At 41.1% G+C, this 12,045-nt stretch overlaps 1 protein-coding gene across 1 annotated transcript; it reads right to left on the reverse strand.

Moving 5' to 3' along the window:
* Nucleotides 1-448: 448 nt before the first annotated feature.
* Nucleotides 449-10,353, reverse strand: LOC125893474 (metalloreductase STEAP4-like). The gene is made up of 9 exons (XM_049584179.1): nucleotides 10,145-10,353; nucleotides 9,935-10,042; nucleotides 7,285-7,355; nucleotides 6,738-6,822; nucleotides 4,103-4,381; nucleotides 3,916-4,010; nucleotides 3,672-3,825; nucleotides 3,370-3,540; nucleotides 449-706 (listed from the first exon to the last, which is right to left on the reverse strand). The coding sequence occupies exons 1-9, from the start codon at nucleotides 10,334-10,336 to the stop codon at nucleotides 449-451; spliced, it is 1,413 nt and encodes a 470-aa protein (XP_049440136.1). The 5' UTR covers nucleotides 10,337-10,353.
* Between the last annotated feature and the right edge of the window lie 1,692 nt (nucleotides 10,354-12,045).

The raw sequence follows: 12,045 nt of genomic DNA on the forward strand, positions 1-12,045 counted from the left end.
GTTTTTTTTTTTTTTTGTCAAAGCTCAAAGGAAATAGACATTAAAAACATTTATATCCACGGAGACCTGTCCATTTGGCTGAAATAAACTATACTTTTTTGTTTTGTTTGGCTATTGCACAATTGAGAGTAGGCAGTGCCGACTGATCAAAGGACACAATCACACACCAACTGAGCATGGACAAAATTATGTTTTCTGAAGTATAACTTATTCTACATACCAACTTTAATATAAAGACATGTTTTCCAAACAGATGACACTTCAGAAAATTAATAGCTTGTGCTTTATTTGCTAAATGAAAACATATTGTAAATCATTTGCCAACGTTATGACTGTACACAAATTACAAATGTGTTTACTATGGAGTACTATTTACCCCCCCCCCCCCCCCAACAATAATGAGTGAAACTCAATAATCAGCAACCCTGATGACTTCAGAGGTCAGAGTTCACAGGTTGGTGGCCTTACCCATCTCCTCCTTCGGCTGGGTCCTCTCCCAGCCTTGACGAATGCGGGTTAGGCTTCGATCCACGCAGGGGAGAAGGATCAACGCCTTGAGCACCAGCACCACAGAAGGCACAATCAGACAGAGCATGTAGCCAGGTGGAGTGTACCATTTGTAGGTAGAGGGACGAAGGAATTTGTTCCAGCCGTAAATGTAGCCATGTGTCGTGCATATGATCAGGGTCAGGTGGCCCAGTTTAGACTGAGAAAAAAGAACACATCACATATAATGGAAATATTTAAAGAATAGGAAGATATTTAAAGGTCCAGTGTGTAGCATATAGTGACATCTAGTGGTAAGGTTACAGACTGCAACCAAGTGAAACTTTGACCGTGTGCCAAGCATGTAGGAGAACCGCAGTGGCTGATACGAAAACATGAACTGCCCTACCTATTTGTCTGTGGCGTAGAACAACATCGCAGACTATAAATGGCTCATTGTTAAATAACAAAAACACAACAATTCGTATTTTCAGGTGATTATACACTAATAAACAACCTAACTATAAATAAGCTATTATATACCATTTCTGTCAATAGATGCCTCTAAATCCGACACTCTGGTCCTTTAAGGAAATATGCTTATCTGCTTTCTTGTCTGTGGTTTTCATACAGACAAGAGATATATGTTAATTAGTGAGCTTTAGAGGAGCTGGTACAGTAGGTATATTTTGTGTCCAGGTTAGTTGTTTTCTCCAGTTGTCAGTCTTAATGCTAAGCTAAGCTAACCAGCTCCATATTTAAGGAGCATCCATAGATATTAATCTTCTCATCTAGTCCGTATTTTCTTATGTGTTGTGCATCCGTCATTTAATAAAAATTGTTAAGCACAGAACTGCATACTGAGTCCAGTGTGTCTTATTATTTTATTCATTGTGAAAATTTGCAGTACAAGAAAAAATGGAAAGACACTTTTGCCCCCTTGCTTCTCTCCACTGGAGGTACACTCCTGACTGTCACCACTCTCTGCCTGCATCGAGCATGTGGCGCCGCAGCTACCTGAGCTGTGCAACGATTAAATTGCACTCATTGCTGTTGTGTATTTCTGGATAGGCTAACGCGGGAACTGCCCATTGGTTCGACTGCCGATTGGTTCGACATCCCATTGTTCCAACCATATTAAACTCATTGTTCCGAAGTCCGTTCCGAAATCATCATGATGCCCTGTGGTTAAGGTCTGGTTAGGTTTAGGCACAAAAAACACTTGGTCAGGGTTGGGAAGAGATCATGGTGTGGTTTAAAATGAAAAAGAAAGTGACAAACACATAAGCTGTGAGCCTGCTCCGCCTCAAGCCGGTTGCAGCGCACCATACGCCCGCCGCGAGCCGTTCAGCACCGCTGACAGTCAGACTAATGGATTGTCAAACCAATGGGCTGTCGAACCAATGACATGGACCCGGCTAACGCTACCTTCTCTTTGTTTTGTGGAAGATTTCAAGGAGGACACAGCTCTCATATAATTCCACTTATTTTTCTTGCTGGCCACCTATCCACTTCTGCCCTGTTCCTCTCTCATGTGGCAGATGTTTTTTGTCCCACAGGTTACGCCACATTTTCTTTATTGCCTCTTGGACTAACAACGCAGAAAACTAAACCTGTTCTGAAAACATTACTGACAGCGGAAAATTTTTGAGTTGGTGAGGAAACAAGATTGACCCAACGTGAACTCGTATTTATTTTTAAATGTGCGACAATTTCAGAGTGAAAGTTCTTAACCCTCAAGAAAGCAAATAAGCATTTTTTTTCTACAACATTACACTGTTCCTTCAAGAGTTTCACTCTGCCATGACGCACTGACTGATATACACAAATAACATTATTACTTGCTAACATCTGTTTTTCTTACAGAAATTGGTTAAATTAAAAATCCAATACAACTGATATTATTTATAGAAAGCTGTCACACACTGAGCCTTTCAGTGGTATTTTTCTGACAGATGAATGTCTGACTCTTTTCTTTGCTTGTGGAGCCCACAAGTGTTACAATAAGCTAAAAATTCAAATTGTTTCACAGCCGTTCCAGAGTAATTGGTTTTGTAGCACCAGTGGCCTTTGAGGCTTGGTTATTGTTAATTACTTGGATAATGTGCTTTCATTTACATTTTTAGCATTTGGCTGCCGATATTTTCATCCACAGTGACTTAGAGTAAACAGCACAATGAGGAAACATTCATATTAATGTAGTGCAGTAATGAACGCTGCCCCTATAATGATAATCAGGGATCTTATTTAACCCATTTAGAACAGCAAATCCTTCTTCTGTGCACGTTAACATTCAATAATTTTCATGCCTCTGTTGACAACCCCTGAAATAAAACAGTTTATGTAAATTGATACCTGTAATTATATATTTTTCCACAACTCTCCTCGCCAGATCATACGGCTTATCTTGACCTAGACCTCTATCGTGGAATCTCATTCCCTGCTTGAGGTCTACCTATGGATCTGACCTTTACTCAAATGGACCTGTGACCTGTATTAACAATCTCCTCCCTGCGGATTATACCAGGTATCATAATTCTATTTAATGAATAACTTAACATTTAAGATCCTGGGCTGGAGTCAGCCAGGCTTTCACTCTGTGTGCCTGTGTTAGGCAGTTAGCTAACTAGGCTCCGGGGATATGACTGCCAGTGACATATTGCTTCTACAACACTTTAATAACTCGGATGAAAACTTGGAAACTCCAAATATAGATTACCACGGCCCTAAAAGACGTTTTTTACTGATAGTAAGCACATGACTGATAACGTCTGTAGGCCTTAGGGTGAACTCAAACACACACACACACACACACACACACACACACACTGTAAGTCTAACACATGCACATAAAGGACTGTACATTTCCAGCTGCGCTCTGACCTGAATGAAGCTGAACTCTCTCCAGCTGAGAGAGCCTCCCACAGAGGGCAGGGATGTTAGTCCTAGCAGGACATAAAGAAAGAAGCCCAGGATTCCCAGCACGTAGAATGAGTCCTGTGCCCATGCCTCGGTGTTATCAAAGTAAAACGGAGTGGTTTTATTGTTCTTCATCTAAGGGAGACACAAAGAGAAAGACAGTGTTGTAAAAAAAAAAAAAAAAAAAGGTTAGCTTTGTGTCGTGATTCTCTATGTGCAGGATTGTAGAAACACTGCAAGGCTTGAACCAGTCTGCTGTACAATACCTCATCTACCACAAGCGTGATGAGCTTGTGTCTGACAGCATAGCGGGTAGGAGTGATGAATGTATAGATGGCATGGAGAAAAGCATAGCCCAGTGCAATCAGACCCATCTGCTTCCTGCACAGCATCCAGCGGTCCAGCCAATCAGGGAAACGCCTGGAACATGCAAATATGAGCTGGGCCTCCAAAAATGTTACACCTTTTTACACCAAATTGCACAGGTAGTGGACATTTTTGATGTCTGACCTGTACTTGGTTCCTCTGTAGAGCTGTAAGAAGGCAGCTATGACACCAGGCAGGTAACACAGCGACAACATGATGAGAGACACAATGGGAAACACCTGAAAAGTGGGGGATGAACAAAGAATCCTTTAAAGTGACCACAAAACACCATCGAGAGAGGACGCTAGACCAAAGGGGGACACATCTTTACCTTGTTGCCCAGGGACACCGTGATCCTGAAGGAGATGTCTTTCCCCTGCTCAACATACCCGTAGATGACATCTCTGATGAGGAGATAGAAGAAGAAGAAGGCAGTGAGGCCAACGGCCACACATAGCGGCAGCCTCCACTCTTGGAACAGCCGTAGGGGGAAGTCCTCCAGCTCTCTGGCTGCAGACAGAGACCCTTTATCCAGAACAGTGAGGCCCAGCTTAGTGGCCATCTCTGCTACTGCCCGCTTTGCTTCTGCACTGTTCCCACACAGGTACACCTGGAGCATGAAGCAGTGGGTTATTTATTTATTTATTTAAAAAAAAGGGCTGCTATAGTCATGGGTTGTTTCAAAAGTAAGGCTGGTGATGTTCTTATTTTTTTTTGTTGTGAACAAATACCATGAAATGACCAAGACCAACAAGTTAGCCCATCTCTCATAACGTTTCAATTTATTGACACTGTCTGTGCCACTCAGCCCCAAGCCCACTGGATCCATTCATTCATTCATTCATTCATTCATTCATTTCCCACAGCCCAGTGACATGCAGGTTAATTGGTGACTCCAAATTGGCCGTAGGTGTGAATGTGAGTGTGAATGTTGTCTGTCTCTATGTGTCAGCCCTGTGATAGTCTGGCAACCTGACCCAAAGTCAGCTGGGATAGGCTCCAGCACACCTGCAACCCCTAACAGGATAAGTGGTTACAGAAAATGAATGAATTAATGTTAAATACATTTTTCCCAAAGATGGTTTCTGGTTTCTTTTTTTTTTTTTTTTTTGGATACATTTGGTTTTAATTGGTCATTTGATGCCGTAAAATGGGGTGTGACATCATGACTGACAGCTTCGTGTGCCAATCATTGGTGTGTATGGGCGGGAACTCAATTCTGTAACTCTGCTGTGCAGACTATGGCTTCATATTACTTCACAGGGGTGAGACAGTAGTGCCTGTACCTGGGATATTTTGGCATAATTCTTCTACAGTGGGAGGAAGTGGAGACATGTCATCCATCTTTATACACAGTCTATGGTCTCAAGTTGCCAATCAAAGCTGTAAACAATGAGCAGCTCACAGAAGAGGAAGTCTTGACACGGATATCCACTGGCTGCACTGCATCTCAAAACTGTAGGCTGTTGCCTTCAGAAGAAAGAATATGAAAAGTTTCGGCATGTGCGAGTGGGTCTTATTATATCTTTGCAATTATAAAAATCATCAGTAATTTCAAAAAACAAGCGCATATTTTCTACCAAAATGCCTCAGAATAACAATAGAAATAGAAATGTTTTCCTCTTGCTGCATTCTGCTCAGCTTTTGTTTTTTAGTTGCTAATAATTACTCTATGATTATTGTGAGATGACTCACCAGCCCTGTTTGGAATATAAAGCGCATGACTACACCGAGTGTACCTACAGCGTCTGTCTACAGAATTACGCTTCTTCTGTTGATCACCACTGTGCTGTTTCAGTAATCTTGAGATGAAGCCCCTGGAAGTGTGTGTGACTGTGTAAAGACACATGCATACTATATGCTGCTCAATATGTAATCCCATTTCTAGATCTTCACTGTGCTGAAGGTTATTACCACACTCACAGCTCTGTGATAAGACGATTAAGTTGTTTGTAAAAGGGGGAAAAAATGAATCATACAAAGAGAGAGACTGAGAAAGCAAGTGAGCGCTAGAGAGAGAGAAAGAGAGGGAGCAGTTTGACAGGCATATAGTGGAGTCAGTGGGATTGAGCAGTTTTCCCCCAGGTGTGTGTATAAGTGGACCGGGCAGCCAGCCATGTCTCCCTACATTACTGCACCAGTAACAGCAGGGGACGGCCGACAGACTAAATCTCCATCTGAATGTAAATGTGACAGAGCCACAGCCCCGCTGTGGATCTAATCAAATTGCTGGCCGAGGAATAGCACACACTTACAAGCATGTGCGTGTGAATATATACTGTACCTACACATGCACTGATAAAGACACACACGTTCAAACACTCCTGTTCTCTCACAGCTACCTGTTTTCAAAGAAAATAGAGCACTGCAGTGGTATCAGTGTGTGTGTGTATGTGTGTGTGTGTAAGGGGTGGTTGTTTGTGTTGAAGAGGATTCGAGGCAGATTCAGGTTTGGTCTCCAGAGGTTCCAACATGTTTGTGTTTCTCTTTGTAGCTGTGAAACGGAAGCTGCAATAAACAGTGGTCTTTCAACTTTGTAACATCATTAAGCGTGTTTGTTTGTTTGTGTGTTTATACAAGCACTGTCCTCATTTCCTCGTGCGTTGTTATGGAAAGACGGCAAAATCAATCATCCACAGCAACACAAATGAAATCAATTCCCTTCCTAAATTCTGCGTGGTGCATGGTGAAGCGTTCATATCCTATTATTAACAAGTCTGAGAGCCACTTATCCCATTGTATTCCAGGAAATGTTGAAAGCTGTTATTGTTGCCTGGTTTGAAGTCAAATATGTCTCATCACGAAAAGCTCAAGTTGGTAATCTCCCCTCCTGTTTCTGCTCTGTCTTTGTATCTTTACTCCAGTCAACCAAAGCCCTCCTTAAGGCCCGGAAGCTTCCTGGCTCTGTTTCGTCTTGATCCCACTGACATCTTTTAACAGATTCCTGACTTCCACTCCTTTCTCACCTGTTTTCCTGCCAGAAGTCCATTCTGCAGGGCCCAGGCAGACAGTGTGTTAAAGCCTTTCACCACAGCAGCTCCAGGGACCAGTCTGAGGAACACACAGCAAGGACTTAAGTTGCTTTTGTTTCTATCTACAAATACACAGACAAGGAAAGAAGGGCCACAGAATGGTGAGAATCAATGTTTCCACTTGAACTGAATAGACACACAGCAGGCCATCCTGCCAAGGGAGCTGCAACCCCGCAATTTTTTGTCATTTCTTTTGGATTCAGTTGAGAGTTTTGATGTCTCATGCTCTAAGTGGGTTTTAGGAGCACTTTCCCCAAAAGACAGCCAGCATTTGAAAAAAAAGTGGCACCTACTGTTGCAAAATGATTGTTGACATTAAACCCAGAAATGAAAAGTTTGCTTCGTTGTTTTTTTTTTTATTATCGGATCATGACTGGAATAAAACATTATATTCACGAGAATGGAAGTGTTTACATGCACAGTATATTTATCAAGGAGATATCCTGCGTTCCTTCTCCACACTCTCACAAGAATCTGTTACCTCTGCAGGTAGGCGGCGTTGGTTTCTGGGTACATGTCTTTCTTCAGGTTGTTACTGAGGTCCACCAGCACCTTGTAATCAGACCATAATCAACCCATTGAGCGAAGGAAACAAAAGAAAAAAGGAGTTTAATCAGTTTAATTAACTCTTATCTTGCCTCATACATATTCCTATACAATAAAGATAGAGCTGAGTTATTCAGAAATTATGATAAAGATGTGAACAGAGCTGATTATCTTCCTTCATGAGTCTAGAAAATGCTGATCGCACAGTGACAAGAGTAATACCTTGCAAACTACAGTGTTGCTGTAATCACAATACTTTTTTGTGTAATGGAGTAAAATGGAGTACATTACAAATATGTTTTTTCTATTTTGATTCATTTTACAGTTCAAGTATGCCTCATCTGCTTTTTTTTTTTTTTTTTTTTTTTTAAATCAGCTTTGGCTCAGGAGGAAGAAGGGGTCGTCTACTAATCTGAAGATTGCCGGTTCAATCCCTCCTCCTCCAGTCCACATATCATAGTACCCTTGGGCGAGATACTGAACCCCAAATTGCTCCTGAAGGCTATGCCATCGGTGTGTGAGTGCCTGTGAATGTTTTAAAACTGAGTAGCAGCTGGCACCTTGCGTAGTAGCCTCAGCCACAGCTATAGCAGTGTCTGTGTGAATGGGTGAATGTGACATGTAGTTGGAAATCACTGGACTAGAAAGGCCTTATACAAGTGCAAGTCCATTTGCCATTTATGAATATTTTTGATTTTTATTTAATGATATTTACTCTTTTTCCACCTCTAAATACCGCTTTGTTTTTGTAGTGATGAAATGTTTAAATCTTGGTATTCACATGTAAAGCACGTCTTGAAATCAGCCCAGTCACCAGAATAAAATAATGGCATTGAACATTTTTGCAAACCATCTTATTAACATTTCTAAAGTGACGTTCAGATTACATGTATATGAGCCAAGTATCTCATCAAGAGGAGATGGATGGTGGATGGCGGACAGCAGCAGATCACCATCTGAGACCAACAAACATCAAAAAAAAGGAATTTTGTAACAACAGGTCAGGATATTTTCAGCCATGTTTGTGGCGACCAAACCCGATATTTTAAGCCAAAACTTGATGTTTTCTAAGCCTAACCAAGTGCTTAAACCTAACCACAGTGTTGTAACAGCATAAAATGACAATTGAAATGTAAAGTTATGCATGAAATGCACAAATATAACACAGGCCTATCAGTGGTTTGCAGAAACATTTAATCCCAAAATTCATTCTGGTGATTGGGTTCATTAAATCTGAGTTTTATTGATCGTCTCTTGAGCTACATTCTTTGTGTTTAACCCCTTCATTCTGTGTTCAAGATGTATTTAAAGTAAAAACAACGTAAAGCTGGTGCTCATTTTATGACAATCAAGGAGCGAAGTGTAATCCATGTAATCTATTTACAGCTAACAGCCCAAAGACTGGCTGTGTAAAGAGTCTCATGTAATACTATATGTTGCAATGCGGTACACAGAAACCAGAACAGTTACTGAGGAATGTGTAAAGAATAAAGCTGAAATGAAATGAACATTAATTAATAGTTTACAAGTTTCAGAAACTCTGAATCATGGATTAAATTGTGGCTAATGATAATTTACCTGAGAGAAAATATAATGTTAGATTCAACACATTAGTCCCTGACTATAAATCTGCATACTGATCACTTGGTTCCAAACCTGGTGGTCGGGACCCTTTGAAAGCATCACAGGATCATTTTGAGGGGTCTCAAGATGACTATATGTGGAAGTCATGGATAAATGTATAGTATACTAAGACAGGTTTATATTTTGTAAGATAGATATTTGGTAATTAATATTATATATTTACATGGGTTATTTTTGTGTGGCAAAGTTAAATGGTAATAAAACCCACTCCCTTTTGGGATGTGCAGATCAAAAAACTATACACTGACAATTACTTTTAAATTATGCTTTTCTTAATTTGTAAATATTATTTTCTTTCTGTCCATCTGCTTGTTTGTATTCATGTCTTTTATTTACATGTTCGAATTAAATTACAAATATCAATATATATCAAATATTAAACTGGATACTTGCACCTCCTCAGACCTCTAAAGATTAATTAGATGAAAGAGTCTGACAGAATATAATTATTCTTTGCTGACAATTCAACAGTAAATGTTTTAAGGATCACTGACTTACTTGATCTGTATCAGGTGATAACACCTAACCAAAAATGTTTCAGTGCTTCTTTATTATACTGCACACATATTAGTAACTATTTTTCTGCCCATAGTTCATTACTGTGCGTCATTACTCAGAGAGCATCATTATCACTCCATGATTACCTTACACTTACTTCAGTTTTATAACTTATTAAACAAGTGGGCACTAAAATAACAACTGATATGTACGTAATAACACAGTGCTGGTTAATTATTGTTGACATGCCACTTATCACCTGATTCAGAGGTTACTGGGAGCATATGTAGATTGTCAATTTGAAGATTCACAGATGTGGAGGAAATATATTCTCGTACAGTGTCCTAATTTAAATAGCTAATACATCCTGATTTGTTCCCTGTTAAACGCCAAGGATTATGTGTGCCTTATTGTTACAGATTCTGACACTGACTCTTAGTTACCTTTCCCGCAAGATGTGGTGCCATTGTCTCCAGGAATTCATAATGTTCTCTGTGAACACAAACAAAGATCAGACTGGCTGACTGGGCTGCTGCTACATGACTCATCACCTGTTAAAAAAGAAAACCACACACATGTGTTTGAGCTGCATACACACACCTTTTTGTACATTTTGACAGACTGAAAGTGCTGTGTCATGCCATGTGTTGTACCTGAGCTCCCTGCGGCAAGGGGCCACAGCTGTGAGGTCTGCGGCTGCCGTACACCACCCTGTAGCCGGACTGGAGCAGACGCAGGCCCAGAGAGCGCCCCAAGTCCCCCGTCCCAAAGATACACAGCATCTCCGGCGCAGGGGCAGCTGCTGCGCCCAGAGGATGCAGCGACACACTCTCCGGCTTCATCATCTCCGGTGTGCCATTCGCCTCCGTCATGTTCACACTCTGAGTTTGTTTGGTCACTGTTCCCAGCTGTGTAGTTATATTGCTGTGGAATCTGACCTTTGAGCGTGCACAACAACATGGGATTCTGATCATTGTAAGAGTGGGTGTGTGTTTGTGTGGGGGGTCAGGGTGAATTTATTTATCTGTTTATTACACCTAGAATCACATTTATAGGAGCGTGTGAGCATGCGTCATGCCATATGATTCTGTATTTGTCACTCTGAGTTGTCATCGCTCCACTCAACAATATGTAAGTGTATTACTTTCTTTTTATTACTGCACGTGCATTCCAGAGATTGATTGATACGGCAGGACTTTAAACTGTATATTGCTTGTATGGGGAACCGTCTGTGCTCTGCGGATGTAACTATAACCTCACATTCACACTTTTTAACATTTTATCACTTCTTAGAAACATAGGCCTCCTTAAAGGCAGTATCTAGTTCAGCCAGAATTTGACTTTCACATTTGACAGAAAAAAAAATCTTATTCTGCTGCTTTCCAGGGCTGCCTTATTCTATTTCTTCTGTTTCCACACTAGACATGGTGCCATGTGGGAGATCCTGGCCCACAGATTCATTATCATTTCAAAACCCACTGTTCCAACCAAACGACTGGGAAGAGAATTTGTGCAAATTTAGTGTTCATGTCCCCATGGCTAAAACATCTGCAAAGTTGTGACACGAACAGACTCAACAGAGCAGAAATGAAGCTTGGCACATATGTAAGTGTTCTGTGTGTGGCTGCTTTACTTTGTATGAATGCACGGCTTTGCTTGCAAGTGCTCGTCGTGTGTGTGTGTGCATGTATGCATGTGTGTGTGTGTGCTGAAATGGGTCAGGATGAGCTGAATAGAGTCTCAGCTGTGATCCCCACCACCTGGGGAGTTGGCTCTGCAGACCGGGTGACTACCTGGCTTTAGAAATGACACACAGCATCACATCAACTTTACTGACTATTTGCACAAAAATACGCACCTCACCATAAAAGCAGCCTCATTGAAATCACAATGTGCATATAGATAGCCAGTGATATTTATGGCAGACAAGCAGCACGTTACCCCAGGAGCTTTTACAGTCAAGTCCATAACTAAAGCATTAATGTCTACCTTGGGGGATATCGCAGCAAAATGAGAAATCATTTTATGCCTAACCTTTAAGGCATCCATTCACTTGTAGCACTGTTAGAATAGACCTGATAGCAGATCCACTCCGATGACTCATTTACTTGCTCTGCCTGCGGGACATCTCTCTTTTCTTCTCCTCTTCCCTCTCTCTCTCTGCCTAGAAGTCACTCTCTCTCCTACAGTGCCTGCCTTTTTATTTCTTTGTTTGCTCTCTATGCTCCCTCACTCCATCCCCTAGTGCTCCCTCACCTCTCTTTTCCAATCTGTCTCTAAATTAACAACTATTGAATTCATTGAGTCAATTCAAGTGAAGCTGGCTGTAATGATTTCCACTGTCTGCCTGTTTAATAGTACAGGGTAAACTAAAAGAAGCCTCTTTGGTCTCAAGGTTACCAAACCTCCCTCTCCTCCACACACAGAAACACAGAGGTTGAACACCTTTAAGGACACTTGTCCCTTCACTGGTGGCTTGCTCCAACTAAGTCATGTTTGATGTAACGGCACCTGTTGTTATTGGCAGTAACAACAAGTGAGTTTTAATAATACA

This window comes from Epinephelus fuscoguttatus, linkage group LG8 (genome assembly GCF_011397635.1).
Source record: "Epinephelus fuscoguttatus linkage group LG8, E.fuscoguttatus.final_Chr_v1".
Taxonomy (NCBI): Eukaryota; Metazoa; Chordata; class Actinopteri; order Perciformes; family Serranidae; genus Epinephelus; species Epinephelus fuscoguttatus.